This window comes from Erpetoichthys calabaricus, chromosome 5, assembly GCF_900747795.2.
Source record: "Erpetoichthys calabaricus chromosome 5, fErpCal1.3, whole genome shotgun sequence".
NCBI classification, from domain to species: domain Eukaryota; kingdom Metazoa; phylum Chordata; class Cladistia; order Polypteriformes; family Polypteridae; genus Erpetoichthys; species Erpetoichthys calabaricus.
In genome coordinates, this window is record NC_041398.2 from 194,981,175 (window position 1) to 195,003,900 (window position 22,726).

Below are 22,726 nucleotides of genomic sequence, written 5' to 3' on the forward strand. Positions count from 1 at the left end.
ATTTGGAATGAAAAATGTTTGTGATTACAGTGTCTTATCCACTGTTGGGAGAAATTCAATCCAATGCATAGGTTGTCTAATGGGGGAGCATAACTGTCTTACCCAATCTCAAGAGCTTCACTAGCCTCACAGTATATTTATATTTAGATCCTTCCACGGCAAGCAGCCAAAACACAGCAGTCACATTGCCATATAAATAATGACAACTGGTTACTTACAGGCAATGCAACATGTGCCCCTTTCCTGTTCCTCCTGCTATCCAAAATTTGTTTGCTCTCTTCTCCAGAGAATGACAATGATGTTTGATCAAACAAGTCTACCTGCATCTGTACTCTTTACATAATTTATCTGCTGTGCATTAGAAAGCCTTTTTTCAAATTAAATCAAGCTATACATTCATATCAAATATGCCAGTTATTCTGAAAAATTTTCAGGCTCTGGCACAGTGCATATCCACGTCCACATTAAAAGCAGACAGAAGGAATACCTTGACTGGATACATCAAAATTAATGCTCTCTTTGCCATTAAAACTAATTTTGTGCATTATAAGTTACATTTTCCCATAACAAAGACAGGATCAGAACACCTAAAATACAACATTCAAGTTATTTTTGTGTTTTCATTTTCGAAATGCCCTCTATAAAGGCGTGCCACTAGATACCAAATACAATTTTTTTGCAAAGTAGATGAAAAAAGACAATATTAATTCTTTCATGAGGTTGAGAATTTGTGACACATAGAAACATTATATGAAAGAGTTTTTAAATTAACCTAGTAATAATAAAATAATACCTAATCCAAAAATTAGTGCTACAAGAAAACTTTAGTTCTGCTCTATGACCATATCAAAGCAAACAATATATTTTCATATATGTTGTGGTTCGAAGCTAGATATCAACAAATATCTAAACCAGTTTTGTATTTAATATTCTCAGTACATTTATTTCCTGACTACCATTATTAAACAATGTACAACAGCCACTGAAGATAAATAAAAGAGAATAAAGATATTTATTAATGGCAAAGTTTTCTGTCGCTGATGGCCAGCAAGCTTAAGAAATAAAGTCTGTGTTTATACTGTATCTATGGGGTTTTGTAAAATATTTATTTCAGTTCAAACTTTTAAAACTGCAGACTAAAAAAAATTCTGAAGTTCTCTGCAATATTAGAAAGTTTAAAGCTGACTTGGTTGTGCTAAATTCATATGCATTTTCTTTGAGAGTGACATACTTGGGCTTCTTGGGTGTATAATACCATAAGTACATTTTATTTAACAGTTTTCCAGTTGAAAAAACTAATTGGACCTGTATGAGTTAGCCTTAAACGGGTAGTAAAAGGTATTTTGAAAACTTACTATCCATTCCCATTACAAAAATACAACTTTAATCACAGCAAAATACATGGCAACTCTGTCCAACTGAGTAAGAACTTTTTTAACCTAATATAATTTAGAACAATTTTTGAACCTAATGGAATTTATCCTAAGTGTAGTAGCAAAGACCTCTTCTACATCAACAGCAAAAAATTGTATATTTTAAGCTGAGAAACAATTTCTGTCCATTTAGTCATGCCTACCTTCTCTACTTTATAAAGCCAATTTTGATAATATAGTTTACTATATTATAAAAAAATAAAATTATAAACACATACAAGGTTCTGTATAAACTTCCAGAAAATCTCCTGCTACCATGGAAAAATCAGAATTGGGTGGGAGAGACTGTGGATTGACATCAGGAAAATGAACAGGCCGAGTCTGGTCAGCAGACTGCTTGTTGTTGCTGAACTGATGAATCCAAGGATATAACGTCCTAGAGTTAACTTCTGAGCATCTGTTGAAAATCAAATTCAAAGTCACAGGTCAACTATTGCCTCTAAATGTGAAATGTAATCGGACATAAGCAATACCGTAAAGAGATATAAAAAAAAATCAGAGAAAAGAAACAGAAAATACTTTATATAGTAAACTGGAAACACTTTTAAGGATATCTGCAACAGTTCTTGTTGAGCTATTCTTACATACACATTATCAATTCTTTCTAATGTACAGATGATTTCTTGTAACTCACGATTTAAATTCTGCATTGCAGGACTTTATTGCTAGTCAAACTGCTAAAACAGAATATATAGTGGATTACAAAAGCTTTGTTAGGACAGGTTCTGAATATAGCTATTCCACAAACATTTGTTCATCTCCAGTGTCTTCTCCAGTAATCTCTCAAATATGTCCACATGCATTTTTATTAAACTGGTTGGTTAAGGGCTGTAGAGGAAACATTATTACTGTTTCCCTCATTTGTAATGAAATTTTATTTTAATAAGCTTCATCATATCTAATTCTATGTATCTAATATTATTATGGCTATAAAGTACTGTTTTTATGACTATATTCTTTACTTTTCTATTCTTCACAGTTAAGTAAATCCTGATTCAGATGTTTCTAAAAACATTGACCATCTATAACAAAAACAAAAGTTAACACTGTCCTCATTCAGTTTATGTAAAAATAAAAATCTGAAAAGATTCTACCTTTCTTAACAGTGCATAATCATAAAATCTTAATTTATCATCAACCTGAAATATTTGTAGGATGTGAATATAGTTTTCATTTACTTGGACTGGTTTCTTTTTCCTATTAAAATCTCTTTCATTCCTTCTGAACTACCACAGAATTACAGGTATGCAGCAGTTTGCTTCTCTTAGTCATATTAAAATTGCTTTCAAGAGTACTGTCAATTTTCTTTCTGACATATATGGAATAGTGGATCATGTTATTTGTTATCTGTAACTTCTAAAGACACTTGCATTTTCATTTGGCTTATTTGTCATTCTCATCATTTACTATGATATAAATACAGTAAGTCTTAAGACAAAAAAGAAAATAAACAAACACAAACTTTAAAACTTTCATTATATTTTTCAATCAGAAAATGGTGGCAAAGGGGTAAGAATTGTTACCCAGCAAGTCTTAAAATCCAAACAGAAAACTTAAGTGCATATGTAACTTTTTTAATGTATGAATAAGGAAACTCATGTATTATCTAGGTTACTTGCACTACCTAGGTACTTTGGCTATTACCAGTATCTCAAAGATTAGGTTAAGAGTGACTGAGGCCCAGAATGAGAAACTGTGGAGTTACACTCAACAAACGACTGGCATCCCATCTGGTTTTGATTTTTACTTTATTGTCACTGATGTCTGGATAAGCTTTAGCACCAACTAACCCTGCATCCTTAAGCTAGTGGGTTGACCACAATGTCTAATAAATTATGCTTCATTTACAAAGAAAACTGCAAATATACTCAAATGCATTTTTATTATTTATAAGGTGCTAGGCCTCCCAGAAATACTCATACACATTATATCTCTGAGTATTTCCACCTTCTTTAAAAACTACCTACTTTCTCTGTGTCTTTGACTTAATCAATCTTGCTCAAAATGTAACAGTTCTAAATGTACTGTATAACTCCCATGAGTGCTGCAGCTGCACAGTGGTGGGAGATTCAAAGATGATGCCTTATGAGTGTGTAACAATAGTGGTACTGATTTCTGTTTAGTCATTAAGTGGTCACACTTGACAGTTTAATCCTTATTTTGTGATGCTGGTCGCAGTGATGTTAACTCTTCTGTGAGACAAAGATGCTCCTGCGACAGCAGCATTAGAGTAATCATAGTAGTTGCACTGAAACGTTCTGTCCTGATGTAGCCCTTTGTGGTTTTTGACATTTTCATCTGATAATGAAGTGAATGAATCGCTGTACCATGTCTTTCAAAAGTTATTGGAGGGCTATGAGAATGAAAGTGTTACCAATTCCAAGGAATTTTTAAATGATTAATGGGAGAGTCTAAAAATCTTTCAATCAACTTTTAATTTAATTGTAAACCAACTGCCAATTCCAATATAAACTGTCACATTTCTATCCTCACAAAGAAAGCTAACAAGTAATACTGCTGGGGAATATATATTGTTTTTTTAAATACCACTAAAATTGAAAATAAGTTTAAAAATATGGAAATTGTGACAACTTAAAAAATTCTGATACACATTGAGATGGATGGATGGGGATCTTGCTTTCTCTTTAAAAGGGCGTCCCGTCCGGGAAAGATCCCCATCCGTCCATCACAACATATATAGTTTAAGTTTAGACATTGACTTTCTAAACCCACCCAAACTGATTTGATGTAAATATATTTGCCTGTTTCAGGTCATTATCTTACTGTATAAGGAAGCCATTCCTCAGCTTTACCTCATGTATTTATGGCCAAATATTCTGCTAAAGATACTAAGTATAATAGATGGTTCCTTCAGTGAAGACAATGGGTACAGATCATGATGCTGCAAAACATCCCAAACCACGACACTACCAGCCACATATATGACTATTCCTATGAGGTTCTTATTAGAGTCACAGTTTCCCCTATACACAATGGTGCTCAAAGAGTTCCACTTTTACCTATTATGACCACAGAAAATGTATCCAAAACTCTTTGTCAATTATCAAGATGCATTTTGTCAAATTTGAGATAAGAACTATTGTGCTTACTTATTAGCAGTTCAAGCTTTGCCACTACACCATGGGCTCATTTTTGGCCCATGCCTTTATTAACACCAACCTTAGCTGAGGCATGAAAAACAAAGATACACAGATATTACCCAACAGTTCTTACTGACTTTATGAATGATTGTATACCTTATTTTCACAGAGATTTTGGTAGGGTGTCCCCCTGGTGTAACCATGTCAAATTTTGTCTAGACCGAGGTGTTTTTTTTTTTTTTTTTTGGCCATGGAGTGATGTATGTCCCTTTAGGTCCTCTGTGTTGAAAACTTTGCTTTGCAAGATGGGTACTGGTGCAAGAATGGCAAAAATATATAGTTATTGCTAATTAAATTATTTAAATAGATCACAAAGACTATATATACATTTAATCTGGCTGAATTTACCACAGAGATACTTTTTCACATCAGGATTAAGAAATAAAAAAAGACTGATGAAGTGGCCACTGGCTTTTCATCGGCCATCCTCTCTTACTGAATAGTCATGCTATCAGTGCATAAGGAACACATGCCTGAACTATGTGTACTTTATACTAATATTTATATTATATTAAAGTGTGATTGGAGAAGGCTAGATTGTTCCATCACAATTCAGACTTGTTTTACAGAATACATGGCAAAAATGCACTAATAAGACATAGTTTATAATTTCTAAAGTACTGGACAATAAGTGTATTTATTATAATATTTATTATTTATATACTGTTATATTATTATTTATTATTATATATATATATATATATATATATATACATACTGTACATATAGATACATGTATATACACACACATAGATATATACATATATACATTTATTTATAACACTTTTTACTACTATGATTAAATGAAAAAGTCAGAAGCAAAATTACATTTATATTTATGAAGCATCACACTATGAATAACTGAAAAATTCAGTATTGTTGTATTTGTTCTGAATGATGTAATCAAGCAAGATACACGAACAAGGCATCAACAGATAAAGAAAACTGTCACACTCTTACCACCTGATGCAAGAATGTTGGAGAAGGTATTCTTGGTTTCCAGCAAACTTAATTATGCTGCACACCCAGCTTATAGGCACCCAGAACCCAGCTTGGACAAACACATCATCTTATTAAATAAATAATAACCGCCATGACCAACTTACAGTGGTGTGAAAAACTATTTGCCCCCTTCCTGATTTCTTATTCTTTTGCATGTTTGTCACACAAAATGTTTCTGATCATCAAACACATTTAACCATTAGTCAAATATAACACAAGTAAACACAAAATGCAGTTTTTAAATGATGGTTTTTATTATTTAGGGAGAAAAAAAATCCAAACCTACATGGCCCTGTGTGAAAAAGTAATTGCCCCCTTGTTAAAAAATAACCTAAATGTGGTGTATCACACCTGAGTTCAATTTCCGTAGCCACCCCCAGGCCTGATTACTGCCACACCTGTTTCAATCAAGAAATCACTTAAATAGGAGCTGCCTGACACAGAGAAGTAGACCAAAAGCACCTCAAAAGCTAGACATCATGCCAAGATCCAAAGAAATTCAGGAACAAATGAGAACAGAAGTAATTGAGATCTATCAGTCTGGTAAAGGTTATAAAGCCATTTCTAAAGCTTTGGGACTCCAGCGAACCACAGTGAGAGCCATTATCCACAAATGGCAAAAACATGGAACAGTGGTGAACCTTCCCAGGAGTGGCCGGCCGACCAAAATTACCCCAAGAGCGCAGAGACGACTCATCCGAGAGGTCACAAAAGACCCCAGGACAACGTCTAAAGAACTGCAGGCCTCACTTGCCTCAATTAAGGTCAGTGTTCACGACTCCACCATAAGAAAGAGACTGGGCAAAAAACGGCCTGCATGGCAGATTTCCAAGACGCAAACCACTGTTAAGCAAAAAGAACATTAGGGCTCGTCTCAATTTTGATAAGAAACATCTCAATGATTGCCAAGACTTTTGGGAAAATACCTTGTGGACTGATGAGTCAAAAGTTGAACTTTTTGGAAGGCAAATGTCACGTTACATCTGGCGTAAAAGGAACACAGCATTTCAGAAAAAGAACATCATACCAACATGCCAACAGTAAAATATGGTGGTGGTAGTGTGATGGTCTGGGGTTGTTTTGCTGCTTCAGGACCTGGAAGGCTTGCTGTGATAGATGGAACCATGAATTCTACTGTCTACCAAAAAATCCTGAAGGAGAATGTCCGGCCATCTGTTCGTCAACTCAAGCTGAAGCGATCTTGGGTGCTGCAACAGGACAATGACCCAAAACACACCAGCAAATCCACCTCTGAATGGCTGAAGAAAAACAAAATGAAGACTTTGGAGTGGCCTAGTCAAAGTCCTGACCTGAATCCAATTGAGATGCTATGGCATGACCTTACAATGGCGGTTCATGCTAGAAAACCCTCAAATAAAGCTGAATTACAACAATTTTGCAAAGATGAGTGGGCCAAAATTCCTCCAGAGCGCTGTAAAAGACTCATTGCAAGTTATCACAAATGCTTGATTGCAGTTATTGCTGCTAAGGGTGGCCCAACCAGTTATTAGGTTCAGGGGGCAATTACTTTTTCACACAGGGCCATATAGGTTTGGATTTTTTTTTCTCCCTAAATAATAAAAACCACCATTTACAAACTGCATTTTGTGTTTACTTGTGTTATATTTGACTAATGCTTAAATGTGTTTGATGATCAGAAACATTTTGTGTGACAAACATGCAAAAGAATAAGAAGGGGGCAAATAGTTTTTCACACCACTGTAACTGCAGAATCTTAAATTCGCCACATGAATTTCCCAAACATAGAAATACTGCAAGTTACATCACTCTTACCAACTATGAACTGCTGTAACAAAAGTATAATGTACTGTACATTACAAATCACTCAACTGCATTAATTTCTGAGTTCTCAATAATGTATACTTTCATAAACTCATTTTGAAATTAGTTTTACAATCTATTTACTAAGCACCCAATCGCAAATTTCTAAGCACTGGTACAGATCACAGATTGTCACAGACCATCAGAAGAAAATGTCTACTTTACAATAACTGCTCTGTTGATACTAGGGGGCTCCGCCCCCTGCTCGCTTCGCTCGCCAACCCCTGGCGTTGGGGCATGACAAAGAGTGAGATGTATGAATTAGATATAGAATAGTGTGCATGTTTGGATGTTTCGTATAGAAATAAAAAATAGAGTGTTTGGCATAGAGTAATGTTTTATTGGAATATTTCTTTGTATACAACATTAGTAGTAAAGATGGTGTTTTGTCCTTGAATGAGTCTTCCTTGGCATGGATCATTTATAATTTTAACTTTAACGTAAGATGAACGTCGAACATGTGAGAAGGCAACATAAAGTTGTCCATGTCCAAAAACGGGTTCAGAGAGGTAGATGCGAACCTTGTCCATGGTTTGTCCTTGTGATTTGTTGATGGTCATGGCAAATGCAGGTTTAATGGGGAACTGTCGGCGTTTCAATGTAAAAGGTAATTCTAGGTCAGAACTCGTAAGGTCAATTCTAGGAATGAGAACAGTATTGTTAGCATGTGATCCTGTAAGAACCGTTGCTTGAATAACATTGTGTGTCATGGTGTTGACGACTAACCGTGTGCAATTGCATAAACCCTGTTTAGTGTTAAGGTTTCTTAATAGCATGATTATTGTTCCGTTTTTAAGGGTAAGGTTGTGTTGTGGTAATCCGGCCGGGTTAGTCTTGGATCTTGTTCTTTGTCCTTTATCAAGACCAAAGCAATTGTAGTTGCTGCTATACCTTCTGCATTTGCTTTTGTATTGGCCTCCTTTTCAACTTCATGTAGCATTTTTATAGACTTAGCTAATGGGTGATTGTTTATGACATGAGTGACGTTTCTCATTATAAGCTCTGTGCATTGTTTGTTTTCAGGAAGGTTCATTCGTTGATAGATTGCCTCATCTGGATCTAGGATGTAGATTTGTGCATATTTGCGTTGTTGATTTGTTTCAGGGTGCACTGTTCCAATGCGATGCAATATTTGTCCACATATGCGAAAGCAGTATGGGCCATTGCCTTTTGGTGGCCTGATATGTACTCCGGTAGATGCAAAAGCAAATGAACTATTGTAGGATCTAATGCAGTTCATAAAGTTTTTACTTTCAGGCACATCGTTAGTTAGAAGCTTCTGTAGATATTCAGGATATGAATGTAAAGGAGGCAGTCTAATCTGCCCCTTTTGACAACAACGTGTAAATTCATTATTTGTATTGCCAGTTGTTTCTTCTGGGAAGTTAAGTGAATGACAATGATTGCAAATGACATTCATTAATCCCATTGAATTTTCCTCAATAGTGGATTCATTATTGAAGGCGTTTTCAGCCACTTGGCGTAAGCGTTTAACATGTGTCTGGCGTTGATGTCCGCGACGTGCATGTTTTGCTTTTGGCGTTTGTGTGCCGCGTTGTTGCATGTCCATTATTTGGGACGCGCTATTTTTTTCTTTTAATTTATTCGCCTCCGCTTTGCGCAAAGTCCGTTTCAGTCTACGTCGTGCATTGTTTGTATCGAGCCTTGTCCGTTTTTGTATGTCGGTCATTTGAGCTTTCTGCTTTTGGAGTCTTGCTTTCTTTTTTTATGGCAGTTTATTTACGCGTTGTAGACGTCTGCGTTCATTTATTTTTTCTCTTCGCTCCCTTTTTTGTATGTCTGAGACACGAGCTCTTTCGTTTTGAAATCGTGATTGCTTCGATGCAGCACTTTGAGACGCGCACTGTATGCGTCTACGTTCATTGTGTCTGTCCATTTGGGCACGTCTCTGTAACGGTGTTACTTGTGCTTTTCGTTTTTTGATCGGAGACATTTTTTCTCCCGGAGTTTCAGAAGCGCGTTTTATGCTCCGCCGTCTATTTTGTTGTTTCTTTCGTGTTCGTGTGTTTGTTCCTGTTATCCTTTCCGAATCATTTTGTACCCGTGACCGTGTATTCATGACTTGTTTCTTTCTCAGCATGCGAAATATGGATAAGTAATAAGGAGGATCGCACTCACTGTTAATATGTTTCCTTTTCTGCAGTTGAACGGTTAATAGTGCTTTATTGTAAGGAGATCCACCTATGCTGACACCTATGCTGCCTAGTGTGAAGGTGTTGACGTTCACTTTAGAATATGTGGCTTTGGGTGTCACTTCTTATGGATGTGTGGGGGGGGTGGGGGGGGGTGAGGATTGTTGTTGCGCGAGCGTCTTCTTTCTTTTTTATGTTCCTGTGTCTTGTTGAATCCCCCTCTTTGTGTGTGTCCCATCCCTTGCTTGTAGGGTCTGTGGGGTGGTTTTGTATTCTTTTTTTTTGTGTTCCATGGGCTTGTTGAATCCCCCTCTTGGTGTGTGTCCCGTCCGGTGCCTTTAAGGGGGGGTTGGTGCCTTGCTGTTGTGCGCGAGCCTCTTTTTTTTTTTTGGGTCTAGTTTCGTGTGCAATGTGTTTCGTGCTTTGCCTGCGTTTGACTACTTTTTTATGTGCCTTTTCCTTTTTTCGGTGCTCGTTGTGCCTCATTTCTTTGACTCCTTTTTTCTCTTTTTTCTGTGCTCACTCCTTTTTTCTGTGGTCTTGTCCGCCTCTCGCGGCCTCTTTTGTCCGCCTCTCGCGAACTCTTTTTGCGCCTGCGCAGTACGTCTTTCTGCGGCTACGGCCCATGGCCGGATGTCCCTGCGTCCATCCGGTTTAGCATTCTCGGTTAGTAATATGGATAAACTGCATTAGCAAGCTAGAATGCAGCTACTAGAATCTGACAAAACACCATAATACAGAATTAACTGTAATCTAAATAATCACAAAGTACCCAAATTTTCAATATAACATATTGCTATTTGATACAATATGAATCCTGGGTAAACATTGTCATAAAAGCTTGCACTTTTCAAATTTTTTTTCAGTAAGATCTATTAGTGATTCTTTGGATTACTGTTTTCCAGAGTGTTTGCACAATTACAAGTGAATAACCAAACCAAAAGGCAAATACAATTACAAATTTAAACAAAACAAGAAAAAAACTAAATAATCAGCAAAAAGGTATCTGTTTTAGTCAATGGCATAACAGTACGATAGCAAATAAATTAGACTTCAATAATAGTTTAGATAATTTCATAGCAAAAAATATATACATTACCTGTTTAATACAAAATTAGAAGAGAACAACATAAAAAAGCTCCACTCATTTCCTTGGCATGCATATCCCAGTTTGGCGATCTCCCAAGCTAGCCTTCCAAGACCAGCTCCAGGAACAAGAATACGGACTTGCCTTGGATCACTGTAAATGTTAAGAAATATTATAAACATGAATAATGTGTTATTAAGTACAATAAAAATGCACTATGTGAATAATATGATTGGTACTGCATCTGTATCAACATTTACTTTTTTAAATATGATGTAGTTCCAGGCATGTTAGACATTGAGATAATGAAATGCTGAAGATCCATTTTATAAAAACTGACTCAGGGTTGTTTTGTTTCTAAAGAAGGACAAAATGGTTTTATATTGCACCCTAGCCTGATCGTTTGGCACATAAATAGTGTAAGCTATTATAAGCTAGTCACATCTAGTGACAAACTATAGAGACTGAAGGCTGCGTGAGACAGCCAAGCACCAGTCAACTACATCTTAAAAATATTTATAATGGTAGTATTACTAGCTGTATATTTTAAAAATTATTTCAGTACTTGCATTAATGGTGTGATTTTTTTTCTACTGAACTATGGTTCTACTTGTATTCTAAGTATGATCTAAAAAGGTGATATAATGTATACAGTATGTTAACTGCCATTGCCCTAATATGTCAAAAGGCCAGACTATCACTATCAGCGAAACTCAGAACTGTAAAGACACTTTGGAAGACTCTTCACAGTATCTTTATTATGACTTTGCTGCTCGTCTTTTTATTTTTCTCCTCAAAACCCCACCAAATTAAAACATAAACTGTGTCTGTACTCATTTGAATAGTGCTATTTTATACTTTCTGTCTTAAAACAACTATTTTTAGTGCTTTTATTACCAATTACAAAGCCAGAAACTTTAACAAAAACAAAAGTGGGGAAACTCCTTCACTTTCATGTCATTTGACATGAGCGTCAGGCAGGAAAAAGCAAACGTTTTAACAAAGATATAAATTGGCACAGGGGGAAAGTAATCTTTCTCACACTTTACACTGGTTATGTGTTATGCTTCACTGCAAATACTGTACTTACATTCGGGTAACATTTCTGAAAAATTATATGTACTCTGATTTCTATGTAATTGGTCAACTACTTATGTCAGCACAAAAGTTGATAAGTTTCCTCTCTACATAAGAGCCAGGTCAGGGAATGTGAAGCCTATTGCATGATAGAAGTAAACATGTTCCATGGGAATGTAGGTGCTGCATTATTTTAAATATGGCAGAGGATAGAAGATGGCAGCCAAAGAAAGAAGACCAAGAAAATATAGACATACAGCCAACAGAAGAAATGACAATAGTGAAAGGAGACAGATAATTATGAATCCTGTTTCATGATCCTAAATAGTACAAAATGAGAGAGAGTCACCTACTTTCCTGGTCTGTTTAAATACACCTTGACCCATTCACTATAGAACTGAGCAGTTTCTTTGGTTCTTTCATCACCCATGTACAGAAGATTACTTAAAATATCATGCGCATTGTCAATAATGTACCTTTTTATGATTTACCATTTGCCACACATGGTTAAATTACAAACTCATTCAGAATACACAGAACTATGGAGTACAAACCAATTGATTACCTAAAGTACGCTTGACTAGCTATCAACATGTAAAGTAGATAGATAGATAGATAGATAGATAGATAGATAGATAGATAGATAGATAGATAGATAGATAGATAGATAGATAGATAGATAGATAGATAGATAGATAGATAGATAGATAGATAGATAGATAGATAGATAGATAGATACTTTATTAATCCCAATGGGAAATTCACAAGAATTACAATTATTACAAGTATTAGAATCCTACTGAATATCCATCCATCTTCTTAACCCATTTATCCAGGGCAGGGTCACGGCGAAGCTAGAGCCTCTCTTAGCAAGCATAATTCGCAGTCCAGCACAGGGTCTGCACACACACGCAAGCACGCACACAATGGCCAATTTAAAAAAGTCCTATTCATTTGACCTTTCGATTGTGGGAGGAAACTGGAACACCCAGAGGAAAACCACAGGGACGTGAATCGCAGTCTTCTTGTCAGAAGGCAGCAGCATATCCACTTTGCCACTATGCTCTCTTAAATCACTATAACTTTAACTTAATGGTTTGATATTTTTCAGCTAATGAGACTGACAAATAAATTATGACATGCAAGGCACTTACAGAATCCAGATGATCAAAATTACTAAGATAAAGAAACAAAACATACACGTTACCATAATAGGATCACTAACTGTGTACAGTAATATCTAAAACTGAAAGTACCAGATGTCCTTTGGAAAGATTTCCACAATTTCATCAATAATGGGCTGATAACAAGCATCTCTTTCAGCTTTTCCCATATGACTCCAGTCTCTCACAAATTGTTTAATTGTTGATTTCAGCTTGTCCATGTCAAATGTCGAAGCTGGCTGCATTTTCCTTATATCATCCTGCAATTGCACTAAATATCAGAAATGCAATCCAAATCTTTACAATATTAACAAAAATGTAAAAAACACATGCTGTTAGATTACAAAATACAAACTAACAATTACTTGATTAGTCTATTAATACATGTACTTACTTTTACACAAAATGAAGATTTTTTTCATACAAAAACATTTTACAAAATCAATGTATAAAAACAAAATCAATAAGATGGGTAGTTAAATCGATAGGTTGATCCTCCTTGCTATCCAAGTCTATAAGCTCGTTGTGAATAAGATTAGTTACTATACTATATAGTAAAATTTGAGATGTGCATCATCTTTTAGATTGGAATATTGCTGAGTACTGGAATCAGACAGATAAAAAAACTCATTTACCTGTCCATTATTTTGCTTGCTTTGTGAATAAACAGAAATGGATATAATCAATGTCACAAAAACACATACATTAATATTAAAGGCAAATATAAAAGAGGCAACCAGCAATCTCTTCTTCTTCTTCTTCTTTCGGCTGCTCCCGTTAGTGGTTGGCACAGCGGATCATCTTCTTCCATATCTTTCTGTCCTCTGCATCTTGCTCTGTTACACCCATCACCTGCATGTCCTCTCTCACCACATCCATAAACCTTCGCTTAGGCCTTCCTCTTTTCCTCTTGCCTGGCAGCTCTATCCTTAGCATCCTTCTCCTAATATACTCAGCATCTCTCTGTGAGCTCTGTCTCCTGCTATCTGGTCAGTGCCACCGTCTCCAACCCATATAACATGGCTGGTCTCACTACTGTCCTGTGGACCTTCCATTTCACTCTTGCTGATACCTGTCTGTCACAAATTACTCCTGTCACTCTTCTCCACCCATTCAAATCTGCCTGCACTCTCTTTTTCACCTCTCTTCAACAATCCCCATTACTCTGTACTAGGGGTGGGCGGTATGACCAAAATTCTATATCACGGTATTTTTCTAAATTATCCCAGTTTCACGGTATTTGACGGTATTTTTTTCCCATGCATGAGTGGATGTTAAACACATTTTCCACTGCAATTACTGGCTAAGAATAACCTATTCCACTGTCAAGAGCATTGTACAAAAAAAAACATTTTAATGCGCACACAAGTATTAATACAGGTTTGCATTGCCCCATAAAGTGATACTTTTCAAGGGGGTGACACTAATGAAGAGAAGGAAATCACATTGCATGACAGATGCAGCCAAAATATAGAACCTTTTTATTTAACAAATTTTGCAAAAACTTAAATTATAATTTTGACAACATATTTTCAACCATCCAAAGAGGTATTTAGACTTAGGAAAATATCCAGAAGTGCTTGTCAAAAGTTGTATTGCACTGAACATGTCTTAGAAAAGGAATAAATAAATATTTTTTGTAAAACAACTACACTTTCTGTTAATGTTAACAATCTCTGTCCACTGACACGTTAAAGTGACTTTTTAAACAACTTTACCATCATTAAACTGCATAATATTTAAACTAATAAATAATAACAATAAAATAAATAATTGTATTATTACTGATAGTTGCACTATTACTTCAAGGCTTCAAAAGCCCAGGTGCATTACACAGTATTCACCAAATTAGAATAAAATAAAACAAGTGCAATCTTGGTGATGACATCTTTACCAATTGAACTATCATTTAGGCAAACTGCATTAATATGGACCTTGCTTCAAGCTAAGCTATATACATAAATAATACAACTGCAACTTGCATTTATAATTGTATTTGTGGTATAGCCCTACGGAATCGTATTAGAGCCACGGTGAAGAAAAAAAAATACGGACACAGGGAAGAAAAAAAAAAACTATACGTCGAGATTAAAGTCGACATTTCCACTCTATTCTCATAGTTTACTTTATAATTAAAGTAGAATGTCGTAAACTAAACTTCATCCTAAAATCATTGTTTAATTTACTAGATTTTCTCAAACCCCGTCATAAGTTAATGTAGCACATTAAATGCTTTGTGTTGTGTTCCCCGACCCAGTTGTTAATCACTACGCTTCTTAAACTGACTTCCTCCACACTAAGCGATCACCATACAGAATCCATTCACTGTATGATATTCCTGCTCTCTGAAAATTTAGAATTTATATCAAGTATTTATTTATATCAAGTATTTATCTTGGCATTCTAAATGTTCAGAGAGCATGAATATCATGTGAATGGATTCTGTGCGGCGATCGCTGCCGGTGCCTCCTCTTAGTGCAGAGGAAGTCAGTTTAAGAAGCTCAGGGAACACTTAACACAAAGCATTTAATGTGCTATATAACTTATGACGGGGTTTGAGAAAAGCTAGTAAATTAAATATTCATTTTACGATGAAGTTTAGTTTACGATGTTCTACTTTAATGACAAAGTACGAGAATAAAGTCAGCATGTCGTCACAATATTACACAGTACCCAGGTACATTACACTGTATTGAAAACAAATAAAACAAGTACAACTTGGCTTGCAGTATTATCCAGTAGTATAGAAACAGTATTTACACATCTGACCTTTTAAAACTAAAGCATCTCCAGGCGACAGACGTGACTCATTTTTTTCGGCTCTCTGTCCATTTTCACTGCGCGGCATACCTATGCTACCGCCCACTATTTGGTGGTGTAGCAGTGAAAAAGAGCCCTAGTGCAACAAATCTGTGTTTAGCGGTGTAGCAGTGAAAAAGGTCCCCACTTGAACAGTTTCCCACTGCGCCACGTTCCGAACGTCGTTTAGGCAATTTAAACCGGTGTTGCGGTATAAGAAAAATCCATATCATAAAAAAAATAAAAAAACGGTTTTCGGTATGAACGGGTATACCGCCCAGCACTACTCTGTACTGTTGATCCCAAGTATGTAAACTCATCCACCTTCACCAACTCTACTCCCTGCATCCTCACCATTCCACTGACCTCCCTCTCATTTACACACATGTATTCTGTCTTGTTCCTATGGACCTTCATTCCTTTCCTCTCTAGAGCATATCTCCACCTCTCCAGGGTCTACTCAACCTGCTCCCTACTATCGCTACAGATCCCAATGTCATCAACAAACATCATAGTCCACGGGGACTCCTGTCTAACCTCGTCTGTCAACCTGTCCATCACCAATGCAAATAAGAAAGGGCTCAGAGCCGATCCCTGCTGTAATCCCACTTCCAACTTGAATGCATCCGTCACTCCCACCGCAGACCTCACCACTGTCACACTTCCCTCATACATATCCTGTACAACTCTTACGTACTTCTCTCCCACTCCCGACTTCCTCATACAATACCACAGCTCCTCTCAAGGCAACCTGTCATATGCTTTCTCCAGGTCTACAAAGACACAATGCAACTCCTTCTGGCCTTCTCTAAACATCTCCATCAACATCCTCAGAGCAAACACTGTATCTGTGGTGCTCTTTCTTGACATGAAAGCATACTGCTGCTCACTAATCATCACCTCAATTCTTAACCTAGCTTCCACTACTCTTTCCCATAACTGCATGCTGTGGCTCATCAATTTTATTCCCCTGTAGTTGCTGCAGTCCTGCACATCCCCCTTATTCTTAAATATTGGCTCCAGTACACTTCTTCTCCACTCCTCAGGCATCCTCTCACTTTCCAAGATTCCATAAACAATCTGGTTAAAAATTCCACTGCCATCTCACCTAAACACCTCCATGCTTCCACAGGTATGTCATCTGGACCAACGGCTTTTCCATTTTTCATCCTCTTCATAGCTGTCCTTACTTCCTCCTTGCTAATCCGTTGCACTTCCTGATTCACTATCTCCACATGATCCAACCTCTTCTCTCTCTTGTCCTCTTCATTCATCAGCCTCTCAAAGTACTCTTTCCATCTGCTCAACACACTCTCCTTGCTTGTGAGTATGTTTCCATCTTTATCCTTTATCACCCTAACCTGCTGGTATCAGGCGAGATTGCGTTGGTTTGGACATGTGCAGAAGAGAGATGCTGAGTATATTGGGAGAAGGATGCTAAGGATAGAGCTGCCAGGCAACAGAAAAAGAGGAAGGCCTAAGAGAAGGTTTATGGATGTGGTGAGAGAGGACATGCAGGTGATGGGTGTAACAGAACAAGATGCATATATGGAAGAAGATGATCTGTTGTGGCAACCTCTAAGAAGAAGAATGCATCATCTTACAACATTTTGGTTAACAGAGCTATGCCTGCCCTGCACGAAAATCAACTGTGTATGTTTTATGTCTTTGGATAAATAAGGCAGATTTAGTTTTGAATGTAGGCGAACAGAAGATGAGACGCTGTTAAAATACTAAGCCGTACTTCAGTAACCAAAAGTCAACCCTATCTTTAAGCAAACTCTAAATAGTAATCAAAAGTCATAGTCATTATTTTGAAGCAGAAACTTCTTAAACAATGAGGCATATCAGCGAGGCTAACGAAACACCAATGCATAGGTGTGGCTTTATCTAATTCTGAAAAAATTCGGAAGTATGTTTACATTTTCTATGCTTTCGCTGTTCTAACTCAAAAAAGTGTACAAACAACCATGAATGCATCTACAATCTTTCAGATCAAAAATATAGAAGGCAGGGTAACTTAATTCAGTTATCTAGCAAATGAGCTTGGAAGCTATAATTGGGAATAAAAAAATGATAGCCGTACAATATTAGGAGTATTTTAATCACAATATATCATCAATATACTGGTAGTTAGAGGGACCATATAAGATTCTCAAAACAAGAGTATGTGTCTAGGGACTACTTGTTCTGGTAGTTGACAGCAGCGAAATCTTCCACTGAAAAGTCAGTGCCAAAATGTCTACTGGGGTTCTTTTTGAAAACCTTTTCAACTCCATAACTTCACTCAGTACATAAACTGTAAACATTTAAGATATTCCAAAAACACAAGTGAAGCACTATCTTGATGGCTAACAAACCTTATTAAAATTCTTAAGGCAACATTAGTCAGATCATTATCCAACCTGCTATATCCTGACACAGGGTCACGGGGGTCTGCTGGAGCCAATCCCAGCCAACACAAGGCGCAAGGCAGGAACAAATCCCCGGGCAGTGCGCCAGCCCACCGCAGGGCACACGCACACACACATTAAGCACACACTAGGGACAATTTAGGATCACCAAGGATGTTTGGACTGTGGGAGGAAACCAGAGCACCCGTAGGAAACCAACGCAGACATGGGGAGAACATGCAAACTCCACACAGGGAGGACCCGGGAAGCAAACCCAGGTCTCCTTACTGCGAGGCAGCAGCGCTACCACTGCGATACCGTGCCGCCCTAAAGCAACATTAACTGTAAAATTAAAATTGGATGTCCTAAGAATAACATTTCATTCTGTACTGTGCTCTGTATATAACATAATACAGTATGGTACCTTTTGAATTTACAAGTTATTGGTTTAGATTTTCAGTCTGAACTTGGATGTTGTGCAGCCTTGTCTGTGTTTTTATGATATCAGTGTTGTTATGAACATTTACTATTTCAGGGATACTGACTACAGAAGCAAAAAACACTTGTATAACCATACTTTGTTTCACCTCCTTTTAACAGAAAACTGTTTAACTGAAACACACATTGAAGAGTTCATCTTTTCCTGAATATAGCAGGCAACTCTTTCAAACTCAACATTTACTCTGACTGCACCATCATAACTGTTACCAACACAGAACACATTCAGCCAACAGCAATGCATTGATCACTTTTATCACTAGTTCTGTGTTATTTGAATACCAAAGTACAATCTACAGAATGGGTTTTCCCTTGCAACAGGATACATTTATTTTTAACACATACAGTATAATGTGTTCTCTGCACACATGACGCACATGTATGAATTTAGCAGGAGTATTTTCGGGAGACTTTTCAGTCATTAACCACTAATAGCCACAGGCTTACTATCAAACATTGACTAGAAAACCACTGCTCTCTGGTGTTTAAATCACCAAACCTACTTTGAGCTCCTTCCTTCATAAGATATTGGAATCATTTAGTCATATTGCAATTGCCTACAGAAATATAATATATACACTGGCCATACGAGATTAATAAACTGGGGACAAGAAGTTTTTTTTTTGCCGCTATGCATATGAACATTAATCTATGACATAGCGGTTACATTTCCATTGTTCTATAAGATATTATCATGAGCATGTGTTCTAAGGATCTTACAAGGAAGAAACTGAATTTGCTGCCTAACGTACAAGTTTTGCTGGGCGAAAGAATTTGCAAAACAGCAGACTGCCATTGACTCAAGAGGAAAGCTGTTTAGTTTTAGATATAAAACCTTTCTTCCACCTATATTTATATCTGTAACACTTTTCTACATGTACAAAAGCATGGGGATTTTAATTTCTGGTGCATGCACAATTGGTTTCGCACGGCTTCAATGGCATTTCTAACTTTGTACCTTCATGTTTTTATCTTATTTACAAGCAATAACTTGTGCAAGTATGGGGCCACCATATGCTATGCTAACAAAGGCAGACATAAGAAATTTATATTGCAAAAAATTTAGTGTTACTGTTCTCACTTATATCCCTAAAATCCCTACCACCTCGACAAAAAAGTCCAGTAATAATAATAATTCAATAATAATTGAATATTATTTCTGAAACTTCTGCAATACTTGGAAGGTATAAAAGTACTGACTGCCTACTATATGAATCATATGGCTGATGTGATGTGCAATAATCTAAACTGTACAGACCAAAAGAAATTTTCCAATGTTGAAGGAAATTCTGTCTCTCCCATAATTAAAAGTTAGACAAACTGGATGTTAAAATCAATTTTAACTGAATATCCCAAAGACATAAAGGAAATTAAGTCCCACTAACAAAACTACTTACAGTAAACTACTTTTTAAAGAGTATTCTTCAGGTATAAAGTTAAATATTCAGAAACTCATAGACAAACTTAAAAAAGTCTCATTGATTACTTATCAACAACAAATTGTTAATTGATATTGTACATGTCCTGAGACACAAATAGTTTATATCTTTGAAAGAATTCTTATCTTCAAGTGAAAAGTCAAACTGTAAATACAGTTCAAAACTTATAAACAACAATATATTTTACTTCATTATTTTCTCATGTTTCTAAAAAAAATACATGTAAAAGAAAAACTACATACTACTTAATTTTTCATTTAAAATTATCTAAAGTTTTGATGTTTAGAACAATGGACTCAATATCTACAATTACACATATATTCTACAGTCAAGGGAAAATATAGCATTAAGGGTGTTTAACATTAACTAATAGCCAGAATAATAATAATAATAAAGGCAGGTAAAAATACGTTTACCTCATTTACCTACCTCTTCACCATATTCCATATTTTCAAACATATGAATGCAATTCTGTACAATAGCTTGTAAGACTTCCTGATTATGATCAATACACTTGCGAATTCTGTTGAGGTTGGGAATAAAATCCGTAAGTAACATCTGATGTTGAAGGGGAAGGACGAAAAACTGTCGCTCAGCACGACTTACTCTCTCATGAACATGAGCACTAAAAGTATTAAAAATACATACTTAAGTATCTCTAAAGCAAAACAAAACAAACTCTCAGAATTAGTGTATTTCACAAATGAAAAGTATAAACTTGAGTTAACAAAGCAGTATAATTTGTAAAGGTAAGTTATGACAAGTTCTTATTATCAAGGATAAAATATACAGAATAAAAAATACATTTAAAAAATGATTGCACATAATATAAAAAGAGAAACTTCAAGAAATAATTATTTTAACAATTTTTTTTAAATATCTTGAAAAAACTGCACTGTTAAATATTAATTAAAACATGGGAAAAAAAAAAAAAAAATTATGGCGTATGCCTACAATGGATCGGTGTCCTATCCAGAGTTGGATCCTGTGTACAACAGTGCAGGGACAGACTCTGGCCACCCATACCAATGTAATGGTATGAACAGGTTTAAAAGATTAATGCAGAAAAATTCATTTTTTAAATATTTTATTAAAAATGTAGTAAACTCAATATATTAAGGCAGTTTAAGCAGCTTCCACGTGGTAGAAATATATGTTCTGCAGTTTCAATAAATTCTAACATATTACATTTACCCTTAAAATGTTTAAGGACTCGCAAATGAAACAAATTGTGTTGATGTGAAAAGATAATGGGGGTCCTAAACAACCATTTCTTTTTTTCATAGTTTTTTAAAACAACACTGAGTAAACAGCTATAGGTCCTGTGGTATTAATGTACAAAATTCTGCTAGGCCACAGTTTTCTTATCTATGTAATAAGGTATTTTCTACCGTTTGTGTGAAATCTGTAGTTAAAAAGCTTCCAATTTTATGATGCATCTTAACAGAACATAATTACAGTTGTAGATTAAATCTGGTTATGCATAATATCTCAAAACTAGTACTTCATAAAATATAATATGAACCTACATAGTCCAATTTGCCTTTACAGTCTGAACTATTGGATGTATTACAGTTGATGAGTCAACTGTGACTTTTAGGTCTTTTTGATTTGATATACTTTTTTGAATTAAATACATGCTGGAAAAACATTACTTGTCCATTTTTACACTACTTGGAAAGAATGTTTTTTAATTTATAATATGGAGGCCTAAAAAAATGTCACCTGTTTCAATAAATTATATTTATTAAAATGGCCAAAAGGACTTAAGTGCAATACATGTACATTACTTCTGTGGTGGGTAAGGACACAGCAGTATTACTTGTCAAAACATATAATGAAACCAAATAATATTTCTGCATAATATTCATGAATGGACATCTTAAAATGTTTGTCTTTTACAGAAATTTCAAAACCTTTTTCAAACAACCCATTATCTCCACATTTAAGCCCATCAATGATCCAATTTTGACTAAAGCCTCTAATGTTTTAAAGCATTAGGGGTTTCCATCATCAACTAAGAAACCTTCCAGATAACTACTCACATCCACACCTACAGCTTCAACATAACATGAAATAAAAATGGGAGTGTGCTCCTCTCGTCTTTTTCGTAAACTGAGATAAAGAAAAGGTCATCAGAACCACTTTCAGTTGCAAAATATTTCTCAAATATCATATAACTGATAATATCAATACACAATCATTTATCTCTATTTACAATCAAACTTTATATTAAAATATTTTTGCACTTAGGGAGGTCAAAAACGGTGGTGGAATTTTTTTATGATTACATTTGCATTACCTAGATTACGTGTAAAGTAAAAAGAGTTATAGTCACCTCTAAACATAGAAAAAGTGTTAGTATTATATAATATTTGTTGCAATAAATTTCTATAGAAAAAACTGCATTTAGCTACATTTAATTATGATACTGAGGGCGGAAATAAAAAGAAAGAATTTCTTATTTTTGATATAAAGCAGGCGTACAAAATCTCACTGACCTAGGTCAAAGTGTTTTCGAGTTATTGTGTTTACACACAAACAGACATAATTTCAAAAATGGTATTTTCAGACTCAGGAAGGTCTAAAACGTCAAGATTCGTCAAAATCTTGGTTGAATTTTTTCATAATTCCTATACTTTGGCATTTTCAGAATTAGATGGGTCTAAAACGACACGA

The 22,726-nt window shown here is 35.7% G+C and overlaps 1 protein-coding gene across 1 annotated transcript in view; it reads right to left on the minus strand.

The window, feature by feature from the left end:
* Window positions 1-22,726, minus strand: part of carnmt1 (carnosine N-methyltransferase 1) — a 42,994-nt gene that overhangs the window by 16,582 nt on the left and 3,686 nt on the right. The window contains exons 2-5 of the mRNA XM_028802357.2: window positions 20,477-20,672; window positions 13,012-13,178; window positions 10,691-10,831; window positions 1,652-1,830 (exon numbers count right to left, since the gene is read on the minus strand). Coding sequence (XP_028658190.1) covers window positions 1,652-1,830; window positions 10,691-10,831; window positions 13,012-13,178; window positions 20,477-20,672 — 683 coding nt within the window. The remainder of the gene's footprint in view (window positions 1-1,651; window positions 1,831-10,690; window positions 10,832-13,011; window positions 13,179-20,476; window positions 20,673-22,726) is intronic.